General features: G+C 45.5%; 1 protein-coding gene across 7 annotated transcripts in view; it reads left to right on the forward strand.

Moving 5' to 3' along the window:
- Nucleotides 1-27,736, forward strand: part of Por (cytochrome p450 oxidoreductase) — a 68,788-nt gene that overhangs the window by 17,290 nt on the left and 23,762 nt on the right. For 2 of the 7 annotated variants that reach the window (XM_087196282.1, XM_087196283.1), the window contains exon 3: nucleotides 25,976-26,167. In XM_087196282.1, coding sequence (XP_087052408.1) covers nucleotides 25,989-26,167 — 179 coding nt within the window. In that variant the 5' untranslated portion in view covers nucleotides 25,976-25,988. Of the gene's footprint in view, nucleotides 1-196; nucleotides 280-308; nucleotides 877-15,248; nucleotides 15,360-25,975; nucleotides 26,168-27,736 lie in introns of those variants that run through there. The other 5 variants (XM_021254432.2, XM_087196281.1, XM_087196285.1 and 2 more) reach the window with 5 other exon arrangements.

The following is a 27,736-nucleotide window of genomic DNA, read 5'->3' on the forward strand; positions in this document are numbered from 1 at the left end:
AGGGACCCCAGGCCACCGCTGAGATCAGACAAGAGCGGTGGCCAGCAACAGGAGGCCTCATGGGTTGGCTCCCAGTCCCGGCCCCGCGGTGACTGAAGATCGGGAGACTTTAAGGTCAGGGAAGGAAAAGCACAGATTCAAGGCGGTAGCCCGCCCCGGAACTGAGTGCCAGGTCAGGGGGCGGGGCCGCCGCTGAGGCACGGGGCGGTCGACAGGCTGGGCTGTACCAAGAGCTCGGGTTCGCAGGGGGAATCAAAGTGACAGGCTCAGCTCCGGAAAGTAAGTGTGGCCGGGGTGGGTGGGGTGGCGGCCACGCCCACCTCCCCCCGCGAACTCGCGGGCAGTGGTTGGCACCTCAGTGGTGCGGGCCTGTGTTCTGCCCAGGTGCCACAGAGAGCTGTCGGGTCTCCCGCGGTGAGTGAGCTCTCTGAGAACGTGGGGTGGGTGAGGTACGGGCCCCGGGGCCTCCGGGACGCTTCTGTCCAAGCAGCCACCGGTCCTTGGCACTGGGGAAGGCTCTCGGGCCGGGTCGTGGCACGTCTCACAGAACGCTCACGCGGAAGGCGCGGCTTCCACCTCAGCCCTCCCGGGGCGGCCCTTCCCCTGGAACTAATTTCTGGCGGCGGCTGGAGGGTAGTCGTTTCCACATCCCCGGGCCAAGCGTGCCCGTCAGGCCCGTCGCCCGATAGTTGAGTCTTGGAGCCTGAGGGCTCGGGCTCTAGCGTTCCGCCCTTGTATTGAGCCTCTTTAAGTCTCCGGGCCTCGGTTTCCCCATCTATACGATGGGACTCGGGAAGCAGCGAATTGTAGAGATCACTCATGCAATTTGCGCTCAGTGAGTGCAGATGGGACCCGAATCTAATCGTGCTGCATCAGGTGGGCTGCATCCCTGAGGCAGTGCCCCCTCAGGAGGGTGCCGCTGCGACACACCTTTGCCTGGCTCCCCTGGCCAGCCGTGACAGCCTTGGCTCCTGGGAGCAGATGGGTAAAAGGTTGAGATGTATTAGGCGGTGGAATGGGGGTGGGGTGGGGTGCGGTGGGGGTGGACTTCTGGGTTACTTGACCTCAACTTTTTGCTTTTCATTTCTGAAGACGAGTCATGATTGTATAAGCTAGTGGCCAGTACTGGGGAGTTTGGGTTCGTTTCCATGAAAATGACTGCCTCATCTCTTAGACCCATAAAACTGCAGTCTTCTCTTTGAGTCTGACCAAGCCGGAGAATAATACTAGCACAAAGGGATGCTAGATTGGCGCTGAGGGGTCCCAGGTTTGAATCTTAGCACCTTGACGGAATACATAACTTCTTGGAGCCTCTCTGCTTTGTTGTCAGTGGCACAGGCTGAGGTTTTAAGGATCAAGACAGGGTTTCAGAGAGTGGTATTTGAGAACTGTGATTTTTTTGTAAGCAGGGCAGTTATCTAACTCTCCGGGATCTGGTGTACTCTACAATGTTATAACTTTTATGCCCTGTCTGTAGAGAAGCCCAAGGTTCATTAAAACTCTCCCAAAGCAAATCCCTCTAGAGTAGTGGTGTTTGGTTGGGAAAACAGATGCTCACTTTGGCAGCACATATACTAAAATTGGATGGGAAAACAGGCCAGCATGACCAGTTAGTAAATGGGGAACCCAGAAGGATCCACTTTCTTTTTCTTAGGGTCCCTCTGAGGACTGTCTTACTTTCCTTTTGAGAGAGTAGTTCTTGACTTACTCTTTGATAATGGGGGTCCTTGAACAGATAGCTTAATCATTGTCAAAAGTGGTCAAAAAAACAGGTCTGCATTTGAGAGAATGGAATATTAGCTTCTAGTCATAGTGTTCAGTGGCCTTAACTCCCTCAAATTCTTGACATCTAGAGAGAGAGAGAAAGAAGGAGAGAGGGAGAGAAGAGAAAAACAGTTGGGCCAGGCATGGTGGCACATGCCTGTAATCCCAGCACATTGGGAGACTGGGGCAGGAGGATTGCCATGAGTTTGAGGCCAGCCTGCATTGCATAGTGAGTTCAAGTTCAGCCTGAATTACAGAGTGAGACCCTGTCTCAAAAACACAAAAACAAGAAATAATTGGAATTAAGCATTCTAAGTAGATTTGGAATGAAACAGATCCCAGGGATTTGGCACCTGGAAAGGGAATACACCTGAATAGTAGTTAGTTAGCAGCCCTGAGAGGTGTGTGTTGCCTAATAAGGCTGAAATTTTAGGACCTGCCATTGCCTCTTGGTTGATGCTCCCTTAACCTCCTGATAAATCAAGATCTGGATTAAATAAGTCAAGGTGTACTTAGGAGATAGACCAACATTAGAATTACTTAGCAAGTCCAGAATATTTACTTTTTTTTTTTTTTGGTACCAGAGTTCGAACTTGGGCACTTGTGCTTTCGAGGCAGGTGGCAGAACGACTGAGCTAAATCCCCAGCTCCAGAATATTTACTTTTTAAACCCATGAAACACTTCAAGTTAAAAAGAACCTAGCTCTTAAAGAACTTTTTTTTTGAGTCTTAAGATTGTGTAGTTGTAGGACCTTTCATGGTTTCTCAGAGGCCTTGGCCCCTGCAGCAGATTTGGCTTCCCCAGGCTTTATTTATCTATTGATTGTTTTTTTGAGACAAAGTCACGCTATGCAGTTCAGGCAGGCCTTGAACTCACTATGTAGCCCGAGGTGCCCTTCAGCCTGTGGCAATGCTCTTGCCTCAGCCTCCTGAGTGCTAGAATCACAGCTTGCCCAGGCTTTGGGGAGGAGCAGTACACTGGGTTGGGAAACAGGGAAACTGAGTGCATGTCATTGGCCACTCTCCCAGGCCTGTGTGCCCCAGTTGGGTGCTTCAGGATTTAACTTTTTACTACAGGCTACAGAGTCATTGTAAAATTAAAGGGTTAGAGTGGTGGCTCAGTGGTAGAGTGCTTGCCTAGCATTTGCAAGGCCTTCTTGATCCCAAATATAAAAAAATTAAAGTTAGAAAAAAATTACAATGGAGAAATGACTATTTGCCTAACAGTGTTTTTGTTGAGAAAAAATTAAGTGCTCATTACTTTGAAAACTATTTACAGAAATATATACAACCTTTATAGCCTTACAGAGAGACTAGAAAGTGACACTAGTGATATAGATTATATCAGATATTTTTCTTCACATACCAAAACTTTTATTGTTGAAATCATTTTTTTACTTTAAACAACAGGAATTTGTTACTACTTGAATACTTAAACACAACTAATGATACCAGTCATACAGTTCCGAGGCTTCCTTTTTATTTCTTAATGTGGATCACTTTAAAAATATTTCATTATATAAATAGCTATCTCATTCTTATTTTAAACCGTTCAAGAAGAATTATTCTAGTCACCAGTATTGAAAGCTATTTCAGTAACTAGTATCATGGAAGAAAGTTGTGTTGTTGGTTTTGTTTGTTTGTTTTTTGCTTTTGCTATTATAAACTCTGCTGCAGTGAGTGGATTTACTCTTTATTTTTGTGTACTTGGGCAAGTATTTTTGCATAGTGAATTGTTAGACTTAGTAGAGCTAGAACAATGTATATGAGATTTGAAATGTGTTTATTTCACACATACTGACTACTTCCTATGTAACAGGCACTATTTGAGGTGGCAGGGGTATAGAAATGAACAAAAGAGTCAAATCCTTTATGTATCTGACCTAGTGATGGGTGGGGGAGAAAAACTGTGTATAGCTTGTCAAATGATAACTACTAGGGAGAAAAATAACGTGGATGATGTATGCATGAGCAAGTGTTGTGACTTTATTTATTTTTGGTACTGGGGATTGAACTCAGGACCTTGCGCTTTCAAGGCAGGTGGCAGAACCACTGAGCTACATCCACGGCCCTATTGTGACTTTAAATGTCACTAGAAGCTGGGCATGACAACACACACCTGTAATCCCAGCATTCTGGGAGGCTGAGGCAGAGGATCAAAAATTCAGTCCTAATCTGGCAATTTAGTAACTTAGTGGGAGCCTGCCCCCCCTCAAATAAAATATAAAATAAAAGGCTGAGGATGGAACTCAGTGTGAAAGCCCTAAGTTTAATTCCTAGTACTCAGGTGGGAGTGGGGGAGTCACAAAATTTTGCAAAACTTTCCCCGTTAATGTGATATCTTCCCATCAGCAAGAAGTTGTCATTTTAAAATTCAGGATTCTAAGGACAGTTGTAATGACTAACTGCAGATATGTTTGTATTTCAGGACAAATTATGCCAGACTATGCTAAGTTTGTATTATTTATGTACACAGACACACACAGTCTCAGAATGTTAAGTTCTTGTTATGAACAAAATGTTCACATCCCTTGTCCCCCTCAGTGCCGAGGAAGCCATCTCAGAGATGGGCTCACAGGTTAAGGCTGTGTTATCAAATTTTCTGATGATAGAGGATTCTTTTTTTTTTTTTTTTTAATGGAGGCAAAATCTCCTAATACATGTAATTACTTAAAGATATAATTGATTCTCATGCCACAAAGCACAAGTAAATAGTGTGCTTTTGCTTTTTTGTTTATTTTATTTTTTTAGAGACAGGGTCGTGCTATGTAGTTGAGGCTGGCCTTGAAATCACTATGTGGCCCAGGCTGGGCTTGAACTCACAGTGATCCTCCTGCCCCAGCCTCCCAAGTGCTAGGATTACAGGAGGCTGAGGCAAGAAGATGGACAGTTTGAGGCCAGCCTGGGCAACATAGCAAGACCTTGTCTCAAAAAAATCAAAACGAGGGGTCGGGGATTTAGCTCAGTGGTTTCGCGGCCTGCTGCACAAGCACAAGGACCCGAGTTCGATCCCCGGTACCAAAAAAAAAAAAATAAAAACGACAGAAAAAAAAAGACAGCAAAAAGGAAACATAAATAAGTATCTTCTAGAGACAGAAAATGCCAGTTCTTTATTATTATTATTATTATTTTTCGTACTCAGGCTATTGAACAGAGCTTTTTTCCTGTTGCTATTCTGTTGTTTGTCATTTGCCAGAGGTTTAGATTCGCTGGTCACATAGGGAGAAGCACTAGGCCAGAGGTGGCCTATCTTATCGTGGAGCCCACATCAGGCTTTGGTGTTTTCATTGGTGAAATTGGGGATGGAATGAATCCCTGCTCCACTTGCCTCCGGGAACAGCTCAGAAGATTATTTTATTAGCACCTGATTCTCCTCTTTCTTCTTGGCAGGGCTGGGTCCCTGTGGCATGGCACTTGGAACACATATTTAGCCCTCAGGGTGTAGGCCTTTGTGTTCGGCTCAGTTCAAGCCCAGGAGGACTCTGTTGGGAAGGGAAACAAACATAACCCTAAACCAGTATGGCAGGGCAAGTTCACTTTTCTTCAGTACTAGGAATTGAACCTAGGGCCTTCTTGCTGAGCTACATCCCCAGTCCTTATTTATTTATTTATTTATTTTAGAGACAAGGTCTCCCTAAGTTGCTAAATTACTGAGGCTGGGCTCAAACTTGCAATTCTCCTGCCTCAGCCTCCTGAGTGCTGAGATTACCGGTGTGTGCCAACACTCCTGGCTCATTTATCATTTCTTTCCGATGAAGACTTTTGAAGCATACAGCCCATTCTTGTTACCTGCAATCACTCTGTCATGCAGGGGCACCCACCACTTCCTGCCCTGGCCTCTGTTGTTTCTGATGCCAGTTGTTGTGGCGGCTCTGGTCATGCTGGCATGTATCGTGATCACAGCCCCTGGGCAGCCTAGTCCTTTGGGTGACCGGTGCCTTGGGGCCAGGTGTCTTGGGTGAAGACAGATCTAAGAATTTCCCCTTACTTGGCGTGCTGGAAGCAGAAGCCTTCTATCTCCTCTGTACAGCATGTGTGGATGGCTAAGAGAACTGTAGACCCGCTTTATAGAAACTACTCATTGTCAAGTGGGAGCCTGAATGATGGGCCCAACAGGTGCCTTTAGCTATGGTCTGTTCTCAAAGATTTGAGTTCCTTGGGAGACAGCCTGTGGTAGGAACATGGAGTGGGAGAAGGTGGCTTTTGTCTGCCTGGCTGTAATACAGGGAGGATGCCGGATGGAGTGTGTCCTGATATGGGCAACTTACATAATTTACTCCTGGGTAAAATTTTGTAGCTGGTGTTTAGTTATTTTATGATACGTCCCCTGGCTTCATCTTCATCTTCGTCTTTTTCGGTGGCCGTCCCCACCCTGCCCCATACTCAGAGTTCAGCTTCCACATCATCTCCTCCTGGTGTTTGTGTGCATGTTTGGACACTGTGATCTCGGCCTTCCTGGCATGTGTCATTGTTGTACCGAGGCAGGCTGGGCCTGTGCAAAGGTTTGCGGGGTTAGGCAGACACATAAACTCTGGTCACCATCTCAGAACACAAGGGCAATGACCGCAGGTTACCTGGGTTGGTTTTCAACACAGCAAACAGAGTTGACAGTTCTGAAGTGCAGGGGACGTGGTAGCCAGTTCTGCCTGGCTTCTTTCAGGGCGGGGTGTAGGTTGGTCCACAGTCCGGTGTCATAGAGTTCTCTGCTATGTGTTTGTAGTCTTGTAAAGAACACAGTTTGTTGGTTTTGCTTAAGGGCTTCGGAACCTTTGTGATTGTTTATGAAAGCACGCAGTGTCACGAAGACATGTTTGACCCGGTCCCTTATGTGATGTGATTTTCAAGCTGCAGGTGAAGCTAAAGGTAGAACACATGGGGCCAGGGATTTAGCTCAGTGGTTTCGTTGCCTGCTGCGCAATCGCAAGGACCCGAATTCTATTCCTGGTACCAAAAACCCCCCCACAAAAAAAGGGTCTTATCATATGAATCACAAACTCTGGAAGTTAGTAAGGCCCTTAACAGTGGGGAAAGGCCCTATCCCGTCTACCTGAAACACCTTACCAACCAACAAAGTCTCCATCCCTGACAGTGGTCTCACTGTCTTCATGGTTCCCTAAGCTCTAAGTACAAAAGATACCTTCCCCTTTTCCCTCTTCATCCTGAGTGTCCTGCCACCATTAAATCCTGTTAGTTTTTGGTCTCTTACTGCTGTAGCCTTGTTGTAGCCAGTGTAACCCTTTATTATTTCCTGCTTGAGGCCATACTTCTTCCTCTCTATGCCCCTCTACTTCCCAAGGTCTGTCCATGGTACCACTGTTAGATTGATCTTGAAAGCTTGGTTTTATCACCACTGCTTTGCTCAATAATTTTCAGAGGTGGGGTGGTGCCGGGAATCAAAGCCAGAGCTTCATGCATGCTAGGCACACACTATCACAGAACTACACCCCTAGCCCTGTTCAAGAATTGAAGATCACTGTCTTATTGTTGGGCATATGTCTTTCTTTTCCATCTACTTCTATAGAGGATATAAAGTGCCATATAATAGAAGGAGTCTAATTCCTAACCCCTGGATGGCAAGATGGTTGAAACAGTGAGAGCAAGGAGCGTGCCTGTTGCTTCTGGTTTACGTCAGTGTGGGGCACAGTGCCAGCTAGAAGATAGGCTCTGGGAAAATATTAACTGGATGAATGCATGGGTAAATGAATCAGTCAGTATGGCTGCTCTCCAAGTTTATGGCTCACCTTGTTCCTGCATATGACTGAGCCTGGATGTCAAACTGAGTCCAATCTTTATTTTATTTATTTATTTATTTTTTGGTACCGGGGATCGAACTTGGGTCCTTGCGCTTGCGCAGCAGGCAGCGAAACCACTGAGCCAAATCCCTGGCCCCCAATCTTTATTTTTAAAGATTTCTTAAGGTACAATATGAAGTTTTAGTAGGAGTTTAGTTTCCCACCTAGCCATGAAATTTTATGTTTCAAGTTTCTTGTGCAAATAAATTTATTCAATAATTCATTAATCATTTTAGAATTGAAAAAGAGTATTCAAAGTCTTTCTGGATCTTTCTAGATCAGGTACCTGGATGCCAAAGGCATGAATGGATTTTCTTACTGTAAAATTTCTAATGAAAATAAATAGAAGGGGTCTAGGTTAACCTCGGAGTGTCTGCTGTCTGTCAGTTCCTGTCCCAGATGTTCCTTTCCCATAATTGTCATAATGTGCATGTAGCTGGCAGGCCTGACATTTGTACCAACGTCTGTTGAACCTTCATGGCTCAACTAGGTTGTACATTTATTGACTTTTGAGTCCTGTGTTCTCCCCTGCAAAACTGGAAAGCATGGAAACTATTAAAAGCCAAGAGCCTAGCAATTGAAAGAAGGACTCTAGGGGAGCAGAAATTGTACGAAAAAACAGCCAGGGCAGCTGTTGTGTTGGTGCACAGAGCTCAGGACAGAGCCTCCTAGAAGTCAAGGCAGAGAGGGATGGGATTGCACAGGCCACATTACTGAGGAAGGCGGGCAGGTCGTTTTACCCCAGATGTGCTTTGCCTGGGTCTTTATACAGGGGCTGCTTAATAGAGCAGCAGGCAGCAGACCCCGTGCTCAGTGAACATTTGCAGAGCACCTGCTGTGTGCCAGGTTCTCTGAAGCTCTGGGACTACATGTGCAGTAGATGACACCGACAGCATGGGGGGGTGGGTGAGATGAGGGCGCAGGCCAGGTGGAGGGTATGTTCCAAAGAACAGGAGTGGTGCCCACAGTGTCCTTTCGGGGACCCAAGCAGACAGGGCCTGGGGCTGCAGGCTGGGTTTTAATACTGTCCAGGCAGATGTAGGGAGGGAGCAAGAGAGCAAAGTGAGAGTGATGTAGGGTAGCCTGCATGATGAATCTTGAGGGTCTGGGACAGTGAGTGGCGAGAGGTGCTCTGCCAAGAGGGTGCAGGTATGGTAGAAAAGCCTGCCCACCCTCTTGCTATGCTGTGGAGTGCAGCAAGCACAGTGGTCCTGGGCATCTTACTCCCTTGGTACTCAGCACATAAACATGGGGCACCCATACTGTGCTGGGCTTGAGGAGCACTAGGGATAAGAAGATGCAGGATAGCTCAAGTCACACACCAGCCTCTGTCCTGTCCTTCTTTGGGGAGTATTTATTTTGAGCAATAATGTTACCTGATGGCAGGGCAAGATTATCAGCTGCAAGAGCGTGCTGATGGTTCTTACAGACGTCTAGAGGATTATAGAGTGGTTTCAGTGCCAGACAGTCTGGGTTTGACTCATGCCAAACCATCATCAGTTTCCTGCTATTGGACAAGGTACTTTAACCTTCGTGACAACCACAACTCTCGTACCACAGGGTTGGTTTGTGTTCCATTGCTGGGGTTTGAGCCGAGGACTTCACAGCCTGAGAGGGTTGTGGTAAGAAGGACATGGAATAGTAGAATGTCCTGTTGTAAATGCTTAGTACCTGTTGTCATTACACTCAGTGTTTGTTTATAAAAAATAGACATGGATGAGACAGTGAAGGCAAATAGAGAAATCAAGGTGGAAGCCTAGGGAAAAGGTGGGGAATGCACACTCGTTCACTGTTTTCCCAGCTCCAGAGCAGAGAGATGAAGGAGAGGAGAAGGCACACTGTCAGACAGTTCACTCTACCCATCAGTTAGAAACACACCAGGCCAGCACGCCTGTAATCTCAGCACTGAGGCCAGAGGATCACCATGAGTTCGAGGCCAGCCTGGGCTACACAGTGAGTTCATCCAGCCTGAACTGCATAGCTAGACCTTGTCTCAACAAAAAAACAAACAAAACTCCAATACATCAGGTGTGGGCAACAACTGCCAGTAAGTTTGAGGGGTTTTTAGGGGGATGCTTCAGAAGTCCTGGAATTAGATAACATTGATGGTTCCATAATTGGTGAATGTCCTGAAAACCACTGTATCATATACTTTCGAATGGTGGATTTTATGATGTATGCGTTCTCTCTCAGTTTTTAAAAATGAGCTGTATAGGTGACAAGCTAAGTCACTAATTTGCTGAAGTTGCACTCAAACTTGTGATCCTTCTGTCTCAGCCTCCCAGAGTGCTGGGATTACAGGTGTGTGCCACCAACTGGCTTCAATGACATTTTCTTACAGAACCCAATTATAAAAATCAGTGTCAGGAAATTATCAATTATATTTTATCTAATCTAATCCAGTTTATTTCTAGTTTGTCAGTAATATCCTTTATAGCAGAAGAAAAATCTTTTTTCCTGGCCCAAGATCTATTGTTAACTGTAGCCATTCTTTTTCTTTGATCTGGAACGGGTTTTCTTTCTTTCTTTCTTTCTTTTTTTGTCTTTCATTACCTTGACTTTTCCCAAAATGTCATACCACCTCTTTGTAGAATATCCCACGGTTTAGGCTTTTGTGATTTCTTTTGTTGTTGTTGTTTGTTTTTGGAGACAGGGTCTCACTATGTAGCTCAGGCTGGCCTCTGGACTCAGAGTGATTCCCCTCTTCAGCCTCCTGAGTCCTGGATTATAGGCATGCACCACCACACTTGGCCAGTGATTACTTGTAATAAGGTTCAGTATGTATTTTGGGTGGAACAACACAGAAGTAGTATTGTGTTTACAGTGCACCTTAGTTGTTAGCACATGATGCCATGATGTCTCAGTAAGTGGCCTGTTGACCTTTTTTCACTTGGTTATCTTGGTGTTATCCAGGTTCTCCCCTTGGGTTTTCTTTTTGTAATTAATAAGATTTTCATCAAATGTTCACAAGTTCTAGCATTTATGATTCTTTTTTTGTTTTGTTTTGTTTTGTTTTTTTGCGGTACCAGGGATTGAACTCAGGACCTTGTGGTTGCAAGGGAGGCATGGCACCACTGAACTAAATCCCCGGCCCTTAATTTATGATTCTTGAAACAGTGGTTATTGCCTGTGGTTTAGGTATGGTTCAGATACCTGGAGGGGCCATGTGTTAGAAGCTGGGTTTCGTGTTTCGTGGTGTTGGAACCTTTAAGAAGTGGGGCCTATTGGAAGTAATGACGTCATCAGTGGTGCTACGTTCAGAAGGAAATTTTGGTTTTGTTGATTTTTTTTTTGAGACAAGGTCTTGCCATGTAGCCCAGGCTAGTGTTGAACTTGAGATCCTCTGGCCTCAGCCTCCCAAGTGCTGGGATTTATAGGCATGAGCCACCATACTTGGCTTCAGAAGGAATTTTTTATCTAGATCTTATACGACCTTGTTCTCAGAGAGGATTGTTATAAAAGAGCAAGTTAACACTTGAATTGCTCTCTGGCTTCCTGTCTTGTCGTGTGATCTCTCCCTCTCACACATACTCCTACCATGATGCCATCCACCATGTGACACAACCAAGGGCATCCTCACTGTGGCCAAGCTGCTGTCAGCATCATACTCTTGAATCTCCAGGACTGCAAGCCAGATAAGCCCCTTTTAAAAATAAAGTAGCTGAGAGAGAGAGAGACAGAGAGAGAGAGAGAGAGAGAGAGGAAAGAAAGAAAGAAAGAAAGAAAGAAAGAAAGAAAGAAAGAAAGAAAGAAAGAAAGAAAAAGAATCTAGCCTCTGGTATTTCATTATAGTAACAGAAAACAGACTAATGCAGTTACTGTGATGGTACTAATTGGTGATTTTCTAAGTCCTTCGTTCCTTCTACATTTATTAGTTAGCATGCTAATGTACAAAAGAATTTAAGCTACTTGCCAATGTACTTAATGTTAGTATCGACTGTGGGTTATTCTTTTATCCCTTGCATTATAATACATTATTTATTTTAGAGCTTAAAGGTTCTAGCTTGGGCCAGTAGGAGCCCCTTCAGATAGACTACTGGGTCTAGTACGCAGCACCATGACCAGTTTAGTTCATTCTTTTTTATTACTGTACTCACTTGAGCTGGGAAAGGCAACTGCTACATTTATTAAGGTTACATTTTTTTATTGTAGTAATAAATTTTGTTATTAACTATGTTGCTGTATTTATTACATTTATTGCAACATAGCTACATTTATTACTTTGTAAGTAAAGTACATTTATTTATGCTTTGTGCTAGGCACTGTTTTAAGTGGTTTTTTTTTTTTTTGTACTGGGGATCGAACTCCAGTCCTTGCACTTGCGCAGCAGGCAGCGAAACCACTGAGCTAAATCCCCGGCCCTATTTTAAGTGTTTTACTACTTATTTAATTATTACAACCCAATGAAGCATAGTAGGCACTTTTATTACCATAATCATGTCCATGGCTTTTTACCTGGTTGAGAAAGTTCCCTTTTGTTTCTAGTTTATTGAGTATTTTCGTATGAATGGCTGTTGAATGCTTGTCAGATGTTTTTTGTGTCTATCAGGATGATTGTGGATTCTTAGAGCCTTTTGGTACAGTGAATTACATTGATTTTTGAGTATTAAACCAATCTTATATTCACACTTAATCATGATACAGTATCAATTTTATGTTACTGATTTGCTTTGCTATTATTTTAGACTTTTCCATTTATGTTTCTGATTTGACCTATAGTTTTCTTTTTCTCTTTCTTCTCTTTTGTTCTTTGTTGAATTTTAGTATCAGAGCACTACAAGTCTCATAAAATGAGTTGGGAAGTCTTATCTTTAGTTTTTTAAAATAGTTTCTGTCAATTTTGGGGTATTTTTTGTTTTTTGAAACAGGCTCTTGCTGTGTAGTCTAGCCTGGCCTCCAGCTCACAATCCTCTTGCTTCAGCCTCCTCAGTGCTGGGATTACATGTGTGTGGCACCATACCCAGTTTAGATTTGGTATTTTTGCTTCCTTAAAAGTTTGATAAAATTTGCCAATGAAGCCATGTGCTTCTGTCATTCACTTTCAGTGAAGATTTTAACTACTAATTCAAATTCTTTGATGGCCAGGGATTTAGCTCAGTGGTTCTGCCTCCTGCCTTGCAAGCGCAAGGTCCAGAGTTCAATCCCCGGTTCCAAAAAAACCAAAAAACAAAAACAAAAACACAAATTCTTCGATAGAGAACTATTCAGGTTATCTCTTTTTTTGGAGTGGGCTCTGGTAGTTTCTACCTATTGAGAGATGTGTTCATTTCATGTAAATTATCAAATGTTGCCATAAAGTTGCTCATAATTACTCATGTTACCCCTTAATGTCTGTAGAGTACAAAGGTGTTCCCTTTTTCATTCCCTACTGTGGTAATTTGTGTCTTTCTTTTCTCTTGACCAGTCTAGCTAAAAGTTAATCGTATTTGAAAACAATTTATATACCAAGAGTTATTAAAAGTCAAATCTATTTAAGAATTTAAAGGTTTTTGTCAAATAATTGTTTCCCATCCAAGTACCAACCAGACTCAACCCTATTTAGCTTGCAAAATCAGACAAGTGTGTTTAGGGTTGTATGGCCATAGACTAAAATAACTGTCAAAAGCATTTTTAGTCATAAAAATGTGTTATGGTTTAGATCTAGAATGTCCCCTCAAAGTCTCATGTTCAGAGATGGGGCTTTTGGAAGGTAATTGGATCATGAGGGTGCTGTATTTACCAGTGGATGAATCTACTGATGAATCTAGCTGAATATATTGTTAAGTGATGGGGCCTGGTCAGAGAGGGCAGGTCATTGAGGGGATGACCTGGGAGGTGTATTCTTTTTATTTTTCTTTTTTTCTTTGTTTGCTTCTTTTTTTTTTCTGATATAAGGTCTATGTAGTTCAGGCTCACCTTGAACTCACTATGTAGTTTAGGCTGGCTTCAAACTCATGGCAATCCTCCTGCCTCAGCCTTCTGGATTGCAGGCACACACCACCACACCCAGCTCCTGGAAGGTGTTTTCTTGTCCTGGGCTTGATCCTGAGCTCTCAACTTTTGGCTGCCCTGAATTGAGCAGCTTTGCTCCAAGTCCTTCCAACATGCTGGTTTTGCCTTGAAGCCATGGACTGAACCTTTTGAAACTGTAAGCCAAATAAGCCCCTCCTCCTTAAATTGTATTTGTCAGGCATTTTGTTCCAGGAACAAATAGGAGACTTTTTTCTTTTCCTTTCTTTTTTATTGGGCAGTATTTGGGATTGAACCCAGAGCCTTCTCCCTGAGTTGCCTGGGCTGGGCTGAGTTCGGGACCCTCTTGCCTCAGCTTTTCACAGTGCTGGGAGATCACAGGCCTGCATCACCAAACAAGGTCCCAAGGCACTTTTCCTGAGGTTATGTAGGAAGGAGGTCTGAAGGGGCTTTAGAATCAGATTTACATTTAATTCTAGCTCCACTCCTTAGCAGGGATGTCACCTCAGGCAAACTGCTTAATCCCTCTGAGTTTTGTTTTCCTTTTTTAGAAGGGGATAACATCTTCTGTGGAGATTTCCTTTCTTCCCCCAGGCAGGTTCCTCTCTTCCTGCTCTGCATGCCATAGTCCTTGGTAAGCATTTAGTGCAGAGTCTTTCTGCAGTTTGACTGCCCTGTTAGCTCTTCCCTTGACCAGGCAGATGTGAATGTCAACACAGCAGGGGCCCGCACTTTTCCCCTCCCCTCTCCACCCCAGACCAATCCTGGCCTATGTCTAGGATAGGGAAATAATGAAGCAGATAGTGGTGCATCGTATCAGACCACTGGTTAGTGCAGCCAAAGAAAATATCATTATACAGGACCATCTAGCAACATGAAAAAAGGTTTTAAATAATAAAATACTCGCCAGCTTTTGGTGAGTATGTACATGTATGTGTATAATGTTGTATTTGTGTATGGGAAAAATGAAGGAGAATTCTAGAGAGAAAATAGCCATGTGGGGGGCCAGTTCTGGTCTGAGTTTTCATCCTTTAACCTGTAACATTTAAGTACAAGGACACTTGGGAGGTAGTGAGTTCTCCATCCCTGGAGGCTATGCAGGCAGAGGCTGGCGTATCACTCAACAGAATGGGTGGGAAGGCAAAGAGCCTGTGATTTTTTTCTTCTCTGCCATGGCTGACAGCAGGTTCAGGCCTTCCTTCCCCTCCAGCTGCAAGGAGCGGTGAAAGTACCATCTGGGAACAGCTCCTGTCTGTGGAGCAGGCTGCATGCATTCACCCGGACATGTGTGGAAGCTGAGAGCTTGGCTCTGCGTGAAGCAGACAGTGCTTAGGACCGGTCTTTAAGTGAAAGATGCCCTTGCTGCCTTTGCAGCCAGCTCCGAGCATCCCTGTTTGTCCACCTCTTCCCCAGTCCTTAGGATCTGCCATGAATTGCACTGTGTCTGCCATCTGTGTTTTGTTTCCTCAGCTCCTATTTAGGGAGGGAGGGGGAGAGAGAGAGAGAGAGAAAGTGTTAGTTTCAAAGGGGTGAAAGAAGATCCAGGAGTGAGTAATTAAATCTTAACCCAGAGAATCGGAGCTCCTCTTCTGGTACTGTCACCAAGCAGCCGGCTCAGTTTCATGGACATTGCTATGTCAGTCTGTGGCCCAGGGCCTTGGGCATGGGCACCTTCTTGGTCCCTGAACTCATGTTACCCACCTTCTGTTGCCCCCTCCTCACCACAGCTCTTTCTGTTTTCAGACAACACCTTTATCAGGAAGATCTTGGGAGAGAGCTGGAATCTCTGTCCTCTCTGTCCTCCTATTTCTGCCCCAAATCAGGGACCCACCACACCTGAATCTTTTCTGTAAGGTAATCTCCAGTTCATTTACTGTTCCTCATGTGACATGTTTGGGGACCCCTCCTTCCTGGGGACTCCTTCTGATTCTGTTCTAGTTTGTCTCTCATGCTGAGCATGGGTGCTGTAGTGGGTGAGTCCTAGTGCACCTTTGGGGAGGGGGCTTTTGGCATCACCCCATTGCCCGTCGCATTCTCCTTTTGTAAAAGGCAGAGGAGCTGATGTTGCCTGTGCTGTAGGCTTGCTGTGTGTGTGTGTGTGTGTGTGTGTGTGTGTGTGTGTGTGTGTGTGTGTGTGTGTGTGTGTGTGTGTGTGTGTGTGTGTGTGTGTGTGTGTGTCTGGGGGTGGTTGCTTTCTGGGTGTTCTCTCCCTTATTCCTACTCAAGCCCTAAAAGCAGAAGAAGACTTCAGAACTGGTGTCCCCAGAATTCAAGGAAATCAGGCAATTTTACTTTTCTGTGTCTCTCTTTTCCTTATTTTTATACAAAATTAATTGCAGGGACAGAATGAACCACTGTGAACACCTGTGAATAAATCTCCTTAAGCTACATCTGAATAAAGTCACTGAATTATACCCAGGACATGCCTTAGAGCATGTTGCAAAGGCTCACAGGAGCAATGAGTTCAAGCCAGGTGGCCGAGGCCCCAGAAATGCCACTTGAATTCTCAGCGGCCAGCCCTTTGGAGCACAGTCAGCTGGATGTGCGTGGAGCCTGCTGCCTCTTGCTAAGTCATGCTCTAACTCTAAGTCATGATCTAACTCTAGCAGCCGCCTTCCTCCTTCACAGCCTTGCGTCAGACACATGCCAGTCATGCGTTTCCCAGTCAAGCCCTGTTATATGGGGGAAAGGCTGTCCGTGAGCTGGGGGCATTGGGCATCTTCTGGGAAATGTTCTGTAGGATGCCGTGGTCCAGGCTCCATGACTGTTGATGTTGCAGGTGCAGGCACCATCTACAGTGTCACCTGCCCGCAGCAGCCTTCTAATCATACTGCTATCTCACCTGGTTGGCCTTGGGGCCCAGGGATCAGAGAACTCAGACTGGCATTCAGAGCTCCTGGCTGGTCTTGGTCTCTTATTTGCCACCCACACACCTGGCACGCACACTCATGCCCTCCTCCCTGCCGGAGTCACACCAGATCTGCAGGTTCTACATGTGTATGCTTCCTCTCTTGGGAACTCCTGTCCGCCCCCTGACCTGACTGGTGGAGCCAGCTCATTCTTTACACCGCAGTTGCGCTGCCAGCCCTTGGGTACCAGGGGCTTTCTTCTGTGACTGTTTCACACCCCCTTGTCGTCTTCTTCCTCAGAGGTGTTTTTCCCACTCCCCACCTTCCTGTGGCGGAGTGACTGCTGTGGTATAGCTGCCCTTTCTAACAGGTGGAGCACTCCCCAGGATTAGAGTGCCACTCCCTTCCGGATCTGGGCAGTTAGCTCCTGTATGGCGTAGGGGATCCTCAGCTGTTGGATGGATGCATGGACAGTACAGTGATGTTTTGTACTGAATCTTTTCAAGAGCCTATTTCAGACTGTGTACTCTAAGAACAGGAGCTGTGCCTGCCTGGTAGTCCTCAGTATTTTCAGTGGGCATGTGACAAATGGAAGTACCCTGGCAGGGGTCTTCTCCAGGTCTGCTTTGGCAGGAGTGCTCAGGAGCCTTGGGCACATGTCTAGCACCTCTAAGGACTGGGAGCCACTCACAGTGTCTAGTCTGTGAATAAAGAGGGGCCCCTCTTCTCTCATTTTAGATACAGTTCTAGGACACAAAAGGAGCTGATTCTTCAGTTCAGTAGATTCAAAGCAGCTAATTAGCAGTACAGGAGCAATTTCAGGATTGTAGGCACACTCATGATGGTGAGAGTCATTCACCCATAAGAAAGGACAGACCACAGCACTGTCAAAGATTCAGGAGCCTAAAAGCCCACAGCCTGGAGAGCCTGTTCCCCAAGCAGCCTTCCATGGCTCCTTGGGCCCTGGATACATCATAACAATGATATGATGGCTTGGAAAAATCTGGTCCTGAATACTGATCTATAATGAGCTTTTACATGGTTTATCTTTGAAAACATCTCTTCACATTGACAGTTACTGCCAAATGATGTCAGACCATGAGCAAATAATTTTTTTTTGTTTTTGGTACCAGAGATTAAACTCACAACCTTGTACTTGCAAGGCAGGCGCACCACCATTGAGCTAAATCCCCAGCCCTTGAGCAAATAATTTTAGTGGAAATGTTAATCATTGGATGCCAGCCTTTATAGAATTCTGTCCCTTTATAGAATTAGCTTATCTCCTTGATATTTTTGTGTTGGCATATTATTACACTGAAGATCAGTCACTTTCGATGCAGAGTTAGATGGAAGTTCCTCAGTTGCATAGTCAAATGGATTTTTAAATCAGGCATTTCCCTTGTACTTGCATCAAGGGCTGAAGAATGTTCCTGGAACTATGGTTTGAGCTCAGAAAAATGTGCAGCTTTTTCTAGGGATGGTGATTTCACTTCTTGTTGAACCCTTGACACTCCAGGAATTGTACAAAACAACTTGACTTAACAAGACTCACACAATTTTAGTTTCATTGGAATGACTTTACCCTGTAATTATTTAATTAATTATTTTGGTTTTTTCAGGCAGGGTCTCACTATGCATTTCAGGCTGGCCTGGAACTTACTGTGTAGCCCCGGCTGGCCTCGAACTCATGGTGATCCTCCTGCCTCAGCCTCCTGAGTGCTGGGATTACAGGTGTGCACCTCCTCCCCCCGCCACAGTATAATTTTAGATTAGCTTCATTAAGAAATATCTGTTCTACTGCAAAAACTAATTTCCAAAGCCATTTAGCATTTAACAATAGTAGTTGTTCAGAAAAATTTTAATATAGTCTCAAAACACATAATAGCTGCACTAACTGTAGTTTTAAGTGCTATGCTCTTAAAGTGTTGTGTGATAAGACAACAGTAAAACATTCAGAATATTCAGAACAGTAGAATATTCAGCTTCTACTTCTCAAAATAACTCACAGAACTGACAATGGTTAACTCCCTGACAGCAAATAAAATTCATTGTTGACATTCTTGGCTTAAGAATAGAGCAAATAATAGAGTTGAATGTTTTATTCTATAAGAGTTGAATGTTCCATTATATAAGAATAGAGCCAATAATAGAGTTGAATGTTTTCTGCATAGTACCTCCTGATGAATAAGATAGTGAATAACCATAAGCTTTAAATAGCTTACATTTTTCACAAGCTTTGCAGATTTGCCCAGCTAAGCCCTTTTCTGCTCGATGCATTTCTTTTCCCACCATTAGTTATAACGCATCTTAGGAGATTCCACTTCAGGCATATCAAACTAGTTTTCTCAACTCCTTTGAAAATGTTCTTGCTTGTAATTGTTTCATGGTAATTCTTCAGTCATGTCAAACTTGGTGTTGAGGTCTCAGACAGCCACGCAATATTGGTAACACCCTTAGAGTCATCATGAGCCAACTTTTCCCAAGGAAGAGGTGAAACCTCCTCGTCTTGAGAATGACGTCATAATGAAGCCAGTGCTTAACCACACCACCTGGCAGTACCTGTGTGCCCATCACAAGGTGCAATAACCCTCCACCTGCAGTTTGTTAGTGGAGGCCTGGTGGGAAAATGGCTTCAGCCTAACAGCAGTGCATGGGCATCCTTCTTCCTCACCTACAGGGTGAGGGAGGAGGCCTGCTAAAACATTTCATGTCCAGGACACCATAAAAAAGGACTATATCAACCACAAAAATCTCCACTTGAATGAGAAAAGGCCTATTTTTATAGATGTCAGCATTAAGATGACATAGGTGTCAGAACTGTACAAGACATGAAGAACCAAATGCCTTAGAACTGCTGAAAAATACAATGCCCAAAACAAAAAAACTCAGTGAGTGGCTCCATGGCAGAATGGCGAACACAAGAAGGAATCAGTGGGGCCGGGGATTTAGCTCAGTGGCACCACGCCTGCCTGACAAGTGCAAGGTCCTGAGTTCGGTCTCTAGTACCAAAAAAAAAAAGAATCAATGAACTTGAAGATATAATAGTAGAAATTATCCAGTCTGAACAGAAGGAACCCAGATTGGAGAGGGAGAGAGAGAACCTGAGGGTCTCATGGGACTAAGAACAAAAAGTTTAGCCTTTGGAGCCGGGATGTAGCTTGAGTACTTTCCTCACTTGCACAAAGCTCCTAGGTGCAGCCCTCAGGACAGGGAGAAAAAAAAAAAAGTTTAATTTTCATGTCATTGTAATCCCAGAAGAAGAGGAGAAAGAAGGCAAGGCTGAAAAAATATTCACGAAATAATAAATGGCTGAAAAATTTTCAAATCTGACAAAAGACACAAAGCTGCAGAGTCGAGAGGCTGAGCAAAACCAAAAAAAGAATAGCCCTGAAGAAAGCTACACTAACACGTTGGCTGGATGCTAAACCTGGATGGTCTAGCTAGAGAGGAATGTGGGTCACCCTTCTGGGCACTGCTTTTGAGCAGATTGCCTGAAAGAGTGCAGTTTCCCCTGAGCACTGCAGTTTCTGAAGGCGGAACTACTAGGCAACAGCAGGGTTCCTTTCCTTGAGGATTTCCCTACCCGTGAGGCCCCTAGGGCAGAGGTGTGTGACCCTGGGCAGACTCTGCTCCCCTGCACCGGAAGGTGATGGCAGACCCTGTGTGGGCAGCTGGGAGTTGGGCAGAGGGTTGCTGGTAGCGTGTGGTGGTGGGGCTGTTGAAATCCGCAAGTACTTCCTGGGGGACCATCTTTGTAAGTATCCCCCTGGACAGAGAATGTTTGCCCTTTCAGAAGCTGGAGAAGTCCCCACCAGCGTGCCCAGTCTGAGTGGCCAGTGATTTGTCTGGCCACCTTGGTCTGCAGTGTACTGGACCGTAGTTGCTGCCCTTTGCCCTAGTGGCTGAGGTAGGAGGACCCAGGTAGCTTTTGAAATTAGGTACAAGTAAATGTATAGTAAGCCTTTTAGATCCACCAGTTCTGCATCTGTGATTCAGCCAACCACAGAAGATATTTGGGAAAAAATAACAAATAATAACAACAAGCTGGGCATAGTAGCACTCACCTATATCCCAGCACTGTGGGAGACTGAGGCAGGACGATTGCAAGTTCAAACTCAGCCTGGGTAACTTAGTGATTTAGTGAGACCTTGACTCAAAAAATATAAAGGGCTGGGCCAGGGATTTAGCTCAGTGGCACCACGCCTGCCTGCCTCGAAAGCAAGCGCAAGGTCATGAGTTTGATCCCCAGTAACAAAAAACAAAAGGCTGGGGATAACTCAGTGTAAATGTCAGGTAAAAGGCCCAAGACCAGACCAGGCCACAACAAGCCTTTATTAGGGGAATGGATCTGCCAGGCTGTCTCTGACCAAAGGAGAAACAAAAGCAATATGGCCGGGGCAGAGAGAGTCTTTTATAGAGACTGGGGTGGGGTTTGTAGGGGCTGAGGCGAGGTTGAGTGAGGTAGTGACTAGGGAATGGAGAAGCCAGTGACTAGGTGGTAGGAGGTGAGCGAGTATTAGGTTACTCTCTAGGTGGGAACAGGGGCATGCTGGGAAGAAGGGTTTGTTCTTTGGTGGGAGCAACCATCTTGGCATGATGTCACACAGGGGAGGGGGCAAGGCACGATAGGAAGAGGGCAGCTACTATACATAATAGCTGCTGAGGTAGTGGGAGACTATCAGTAAACACCCTGAGTTCAGTCAAGAAGTTACTCTTCCTGTTTCCATTTCCTCCCTCCCTCCTTCCCTTCTTCCCTCCCTCCTTCCTTCCTTCCTTCTTTCTTTCCTTCCTTCCTTCCCTTGCTGACAAATACCGAATTAGGCCTGTGAGCCTGCTCCATCCTGTGTTCCTTTCCAGCTCACAGACTGAGTATTCTTCTAGGGCAAAGGATTGCACAGGGCTCTTGGAGTTTCCTTGGAGCACCTGTGGGGACCTCAGACTGATCATCTCATGGTCACCCTGTCACCACCTGACATGGAAGACAGTGTCAGTCAGGATGGCCAGAATTTCCCCATGAAAGTTATTTCACTGCAGGGATGGTCCCCCAACTGTGCCAGGGTTGACGCCTCAGGGCACTGCAGCAAATGCAGGGGTGTCCAGTTTTCAAACGCAGCAAAAATCTACTCCTGTGGGCTCCCTGGGCGGCAGGCAGTAGCTGGAGGTCCCGGGTTTCAGCTTAGGTCACACTGTGTCCTCTTGGTGACTGTGGGTCTGTGAAGCCTGGATTGCAGCGGTGCTTTGGAACTAACTCTTCTATACAGCAGCACTGTTAGCCACTTCTTTTGATTTAGGGAGTACATGAAAGTTTTGCTGAGAAAGTTTGAGAGCCTCTGTCCTAGGGGATTGTCATGTAGGTACAGTATAAACTCAATATTGCTTTTATTTGTTTTTTGGATTTTTTTGAGACAGGGTCTCTCCATATAGTTCAAGCTGGCCTGGAACTCACTGTGAACACCTCTCATTTAACGACCGAGTTCCATTCCTGTGATTTGGTCGTTAAATGAATTGATTACTAGATGAGGAATTGTATATAATATATGCACATTACAATATTCAGAATGGAGAATGAGTCAGAAGCAAGGAGAGGAAAACATCAGCACCCAGAGGCCTGCAGAGAAGCCGGCTGGAGAGCTAGAAGGGGTTTATGTGCACTTCGGTGGGCGAGTGTGGTTTAAGTGACTTGACCTGGGGTCTTGTTTGTGGCTTCTGCTCCCAGGCATGCTGTGCGTGTCCTTGTGTGAGAGCAAGCGTTAAGGACGCACCTCCAGGCTCCACTGCCTCCCTCCCATCCTCTAGTGGGTCCTTCCCACCCCGGGCCAGATGCAAGCGCCGAGGATGCCCTTCTCTTCCCCAGGGAACTCACACAGCTGGAGCCAGATGGATCAGTGATCCTGGCCCTTCACAGGGAAGCTGGGTGCCTCCTAGTTTCGCCACTGGGCAGCCTGCAGCCTCTAGCCCCTCTGTGTCCCCTTTACAGTGGGCAGTGACTGTCAGTTTCCTCCATGTGCAGGAATCTGCTGCTGACTCTGACCTCAAGGAGCAGAAGCAGTGAGCGTGTGTGAGAGAGACAGGAGGGAAGAGGAGTCATCTAGCCCCGAAGACCTGGCTGAGTGGGTCTGGGTTGTGTCTTTCAGATTGTGAAACCATTCTAAAATCTGTGTGCCTGCACTGCCGGCTCAGCTACCCTAGAATCAGGGAGATTTATGGATTCATTCATTGAATATTGACACTGCAGGTGCTCATAATATGCCAGTCTGGAACACACCAAAGAACTTTTCCTTGTTAGCCTGACTCCCCAGGAAGTGTGATAAAATTATTTGTGATAAAGGCAAGTAGTGATAAGTGCTATGCAGGTGAGGGGCAGGATTGTGGCCAGGGGGCTGTCTGAGATACTGCAGGCTGGTAGTCTTCAGAATGGTGTCTGAGCAGAGACCTGCAGATAACAGGAGGAAGAATGAGTCCAGGGAGTCTTAACATGTGCAAAGGCCCTGAGGCAGAAAGAGGCAATGTGACCTTTGAGGTAGGGGGAAGAAGGTATCTAAGGGCAAGACCACAAAGGGCTCCATACACTGTAGAAGGACTTTAGACTTTTACTAAGTGATATGAAGCCATTTGAGGGTTTTGCTCAGGAGGTGGTGTGATCTGACTTTCTTTTGGGGGGGATACCGGGGATCGAACTCGGGTCCTTGTGCTTGCGAGGCAGGCGGTGAAATCACTGAGCCAAATCCCCAGCTCCTGACTTTCTTCTTAAAGGTCCCTTCTGGTTGCTGTGTGTGGAGTAGCCCATCTGTCAGGAGTCTCTTGCAGTGGCCAGGGTGGCAAGAACGTGAATACAAGGGTGCAGGTTCGCCAGTGTCCTTGCTCCCTAGCACCCTGTCAGCTTAGAAACCACACAAAGTTAATGTGTTTCCTCTTCAGAGCTGTGCAACCGGCAGCCAGCACACATGTGGGGAGAAATGGTGACTTGGCTCCTTGAGTGTCTCTCTCTTCTTCTGGGAAATAAGGGCCCAGGCTGCCTGGCAAGGTAGAAGGGGGGAGGGGGGAGAGACAGGAAGTGACACTGGCTGCTACTGAACTCCGACTGGGGGCTTTCCAGACGCTGCACATGCATCCTGAGCGGACCTCCACTGGCAGGGGACAGGCTCAGAGGGGCGGTTACTTCCTGATTGTGGAGGACAGGTCCTTTCAGAGTCAGTACCAAACGCCTCTCAGTCTGATTTTCAAAAACTTGACAGAAGGTGCGTGGGCTTGACTGAGATGCTGACTGGGCTGGACAGATAGATATGACTAGCACTGAATAAATAGTAAGTGTGTGTCTAGTACTTATATATAAACAGTGCTCTCTGGGGATACAGTGGTTAAGTTTGTTCTTAAAGGTTAGATAGCAATAAGGACAAGGCCTGGGGGCCAGAGGTGCATGCAGCTTGCTGTGGAGTACTTGCCTAGATGTGCGGGGGCCCTGGGTTTGATCCCAGCACCTAAACAACAGCAACAACAACGATTAGTGAGGAAGCAAAGAACCAGGCCTGAGGACCAGTTCCCTTCAAGTTGTAGCACGGCGGGACTGACGCCCAGAGCCCTGGGATGTTCTTGTTTCTTGGGGCCAACCCTATGGTTTCCTGAAGGTTCGGATTCCAGGGCTGAGCCCAGCCTAGCTGGAAGGAAAGGGTGGAAGCGCCCTTTCCTGTTCAGGACCTTGCCTTCTGGGCTGGGTTGCTTCATAGAAGATCTGTCTTCCTCCTTGAGGCGATACTCTTTTTTTTTTTTTTTTTTGGTACAGGGGATCGAACTTGGGTCCTTCTGCTTGCAAGGCAGGCAGCGGAACCACTAAGCTAAATCCCTGGCCTGAGGTGATACTCTTAAGTGAAATAAATAGGACACACACGTGTAAATACTGAATAGTTTCTCTGCTGTGAGAAACTGAGAGTGTAAATAAGGACTAAAAGATATAATAGATAATGTGAAATAAGAAGAAAAGGTGCAGGGTCAGGGATTTAGCTCAGTGGTTCCGGCGCCTGCCTCGAAAGCACAAGGTCCCGAGTTCGATCCCCAGTGCCAAAAAAAAAAAAAAAAGAAGAAGAAAAGGTGCAAAGGGGAAGGGGAAGTGTGAGGGGTAGGGGAAAGGAAAGAAGGGAATGGCATTAATATGAGAAAAATAAAAAATGAAAATAAAGTCTTTGTAGATAGGGAGGGCAGGGGAAGGGGGAAAAAATAACCAAGAGAGATTATGTAAAGGTGCAAATTTCCAATGATGAATGTCATTATATTGTATCCCTAAAATATACCAATAAAATTAATTTCAAAAAATTAAAAAAAAAACAGATCTGCCTTCCTGCCAGGTTCAGTGGTGGAGGGAACATCTTCCAAGGGCAGAGGCTAGTGAGTGAGGGACCCAGCACCACCTCCAGCCCAGCATCTTACCAGGATTTGCAAAACTCAGAGATGCTTTTTACCAAGGATTGTGGCTTATTACTGCAGAAGGATGCACATTAAAGTCAGCAAAGGAAAGGGCATGGAGGTTGGGCCCAGGAGAGGCCAGGTATGAGTTTCAGGTTGGCCTCTCCCAGTGCAATCACAGGGACAATACTTTTCCTGGCAGCAACATGTGACAACCTTTATGGACAAATGATCCCTGACTTCGCAATGGTACCAGAGCAGTGCCATGCAACCATTCTCCTTTGCATTTTCTGTGTGGTATCAGTAACTTACATGAGATATTCAAGAGTTCAGTATCAAGTAGGCTTTGTGTTAGATCATTTTGCCCAACTGTAGGCTAGTGTAAGTGTTTTGGGCACATTTGAAGTAGGTTAGACTAAATTGTAATGTTTAGTGGTTGCGCATATTAAGTACACTTTTTCCCTGTAAAGCACTGGGGATTGAATCCAGGGCTTTTGTGTTCAACTACTTCCCTAGACCTTTTTATTTTTTATTTTGAGACAAGGACTTTATAAGTCACTAAGTTTCCTGGGCTGGGCTCGACTTTGTGATCTTCCTGCCTCAGCCTCCCAGAGTACTGGGATTACAGGTGTGTGCCACCATGCCTGAATTTAAACACATTTTTACTTAATACTTTCAGTTTATGATGGGATTATCAGGACATAACCCCAACATCATCAGCAATTTGAGAAGTTTCTGTGTTGCCAACCAGGGATGCTCCCCTGAGCCTTGGAGTCCAGAGTGTATTGGGGTCAGTCTTGTGGACTGACCTGGAAGCTTACTTATTTGGTCTCTAGCACACTTGGACCTCAAACGGATGGAGTGATTCAAAGCCCAGTGTGCAAAGCCAGGTGCTCACCATGAGTCTCATTCCTAGCATTAACTGTTTCCAAGGCCCAAGTTCTCAGGGATCCAGAGACATTCTTATTAGCCTGGATGTGCTAGGGCTAGAACTTATTTCCCAGAGCCCTTCGGGCCAGCCTTGAAGATCCCTGGACTCTTCAGGATTTGGTGCAACGCAACAGTTGGAGAAGACTTTCTGAGCAAACACCTCCTGCCTGGGGCTCTGTGGTGCTGCAGCCGCAGGGGAGTGACGCCCAGGCCACAGCATTCAGTGCACCCCAACCTGTTTCAGGTGCACTGTGCTCCTGCCTGCTGACATCTGCCATTTCTCTCTCCTGACAGTTCTGTGATCAACATGGGGGACTCCCACATGGACACCGGTGCCACCAATGCTGAGGCAGTTGCCGAAGAAGTGTCTCTCTTCAGCACAACAGACATGATTGTCTTTTCTGTCATCATTGGGGTCCTAACCTACTGGTTCCTCTTTAGAAAGAAAAAAGAAGAAATGCCCGAGTTCACCAAAATTTCGACAACGTAAGTGGCGGTGCTCAGCATCCCCTTTGTCCCTCCTCTTTCTTGCATCTGTCCAAGCAACATCCCACACTTCAGCTCCCAGCTAAGAGAGAAGGGAGGGCTCGGGAGCCTTTCAGCCTGAGTCTTGGGTGGGGCTTTCTTGATGGACTGTTCAAAATTTGCCTTAATAATCCTTGATGTTTCCATAGCATGTCAAAGTTTGTAAAGTTGCACAGCTTTGATTTACTTGAGGCCCAGTACTTGAGACCCAGTGATCCTTTGGTTTTGTAAGCAGATGGTTCACAGAGCTGCCTTTGCATAGAGTTATAAAGTGAAGAAGTCACTACTTGTTGGGTTTCATGCAGTCCTTTTGAATACTGACAAGGAGAGCCATAGTTCATTACTTGTCTTTACTATTTAACACTTGCAGATTTCTTCTTTTAATTAAGGAGGGAAGCTTCAACTTAGAGCCTTGGGGAGTGACAGTTATCAAGCCCAACTTTTCTATGAGTATTTTATCTTATTGGAATTTTTTTAAAGCTTCCTTTTAAGTATAAGTGAAAAAGGCTTAGAGTGGTAACATACCTGTAATCCCAGCACTCTGGGAGGCTGAGGCAGGGGAATCTAAAGTTTGAGCCTAGTCTGGACAACTTAGTGATTGAATAAGACCCTGTCTCAAAGATTTTTTAAGGGTGGGGGGGTGTTGAGCTAAAGCTCAGTGCAAAGGCCCTGGGTTTAATCCCCAGTACCATGAAAAAAATAAATAAATAAAAAGGATGAATTAGTTAAAGAAAAATACTAAGAGAATAATGGAACAGATGATACATAGATGTGAAAAGCTGATGGTACAGGTGTGGCCAAGTGACTGCACCCCCCACTCCCTAGGATTTATTTCTGCAGGAGACGGGAAATCATTCTGCAGGCTGTAGAGTACTGCGTTTGGAGTCATTGTCCTTTTTTTTTTTGGTACTGGGGATTGAACTCAGGACCTTGCACTTGTGAGACAGGTGGTGGCACCACTGAACTAAATCCCTGGCCCCAGAGTCATTGTCTTCCATTTACATTGACTGTGTATAGATAGCCCCAGTCTAAGACCCAGAAGCCAGCAGCCAGGTTTGAGTAGAGAGCTGCCCAGGTGAGTCTGTGCTACTGAGCCCAGATTCAGCAGCGGGCAGGTTACGGGGGGTACCCAAGCAGGGAAGGGTGAACAGCATACAGGCTCCTATCCAAAGCTAATTCTCAAGTCCAGTTTAGGTGACTGCTTTTGCTTTTGTTCTCTTTCTCTCTTTCTCTCTTTCTTTCCTTCTTTTTTTTTCTTTCCTTTCTTTCATTCTTTTTTTTGTTGGTGGTGATACTGAAGATCAAACCTGGGGTCTCATGGATGCTAAGCATGTACTCTCTCCCACTGAGCTACATCTCAGCCCTGGATAACACCCTTCCCTCCTAGAAAAATTAGTCTTCTACCATTAAAGCAAGTATTTTTAGAATATAATTCTTGTGCTGATAGGGCATTCATTTTACTTGTTTAAAAACTGGGTTCAGTCTTCCTCTGGGATCAGCTGAGCAGATATCTACAGAGGCCCCCACCCA

This window comes from Heterocephalus glaber, unplaced genomic scaffold (genome assembly GCF_053883595.1).
Source record: "Heterocephalus glaber isolate CG9 unplaced genomic scaffold, H.glaber_assembly_v1.0 deba00001610, whole genome shotgun sequence".
Taxonomy (NCBI): domain Eukaryota; kingdom Metazoa; phylum Chordata; class Mammalia; order Rodentia; family Bathyergidae; genus Heterocephalus; species Heterocephalus glaber.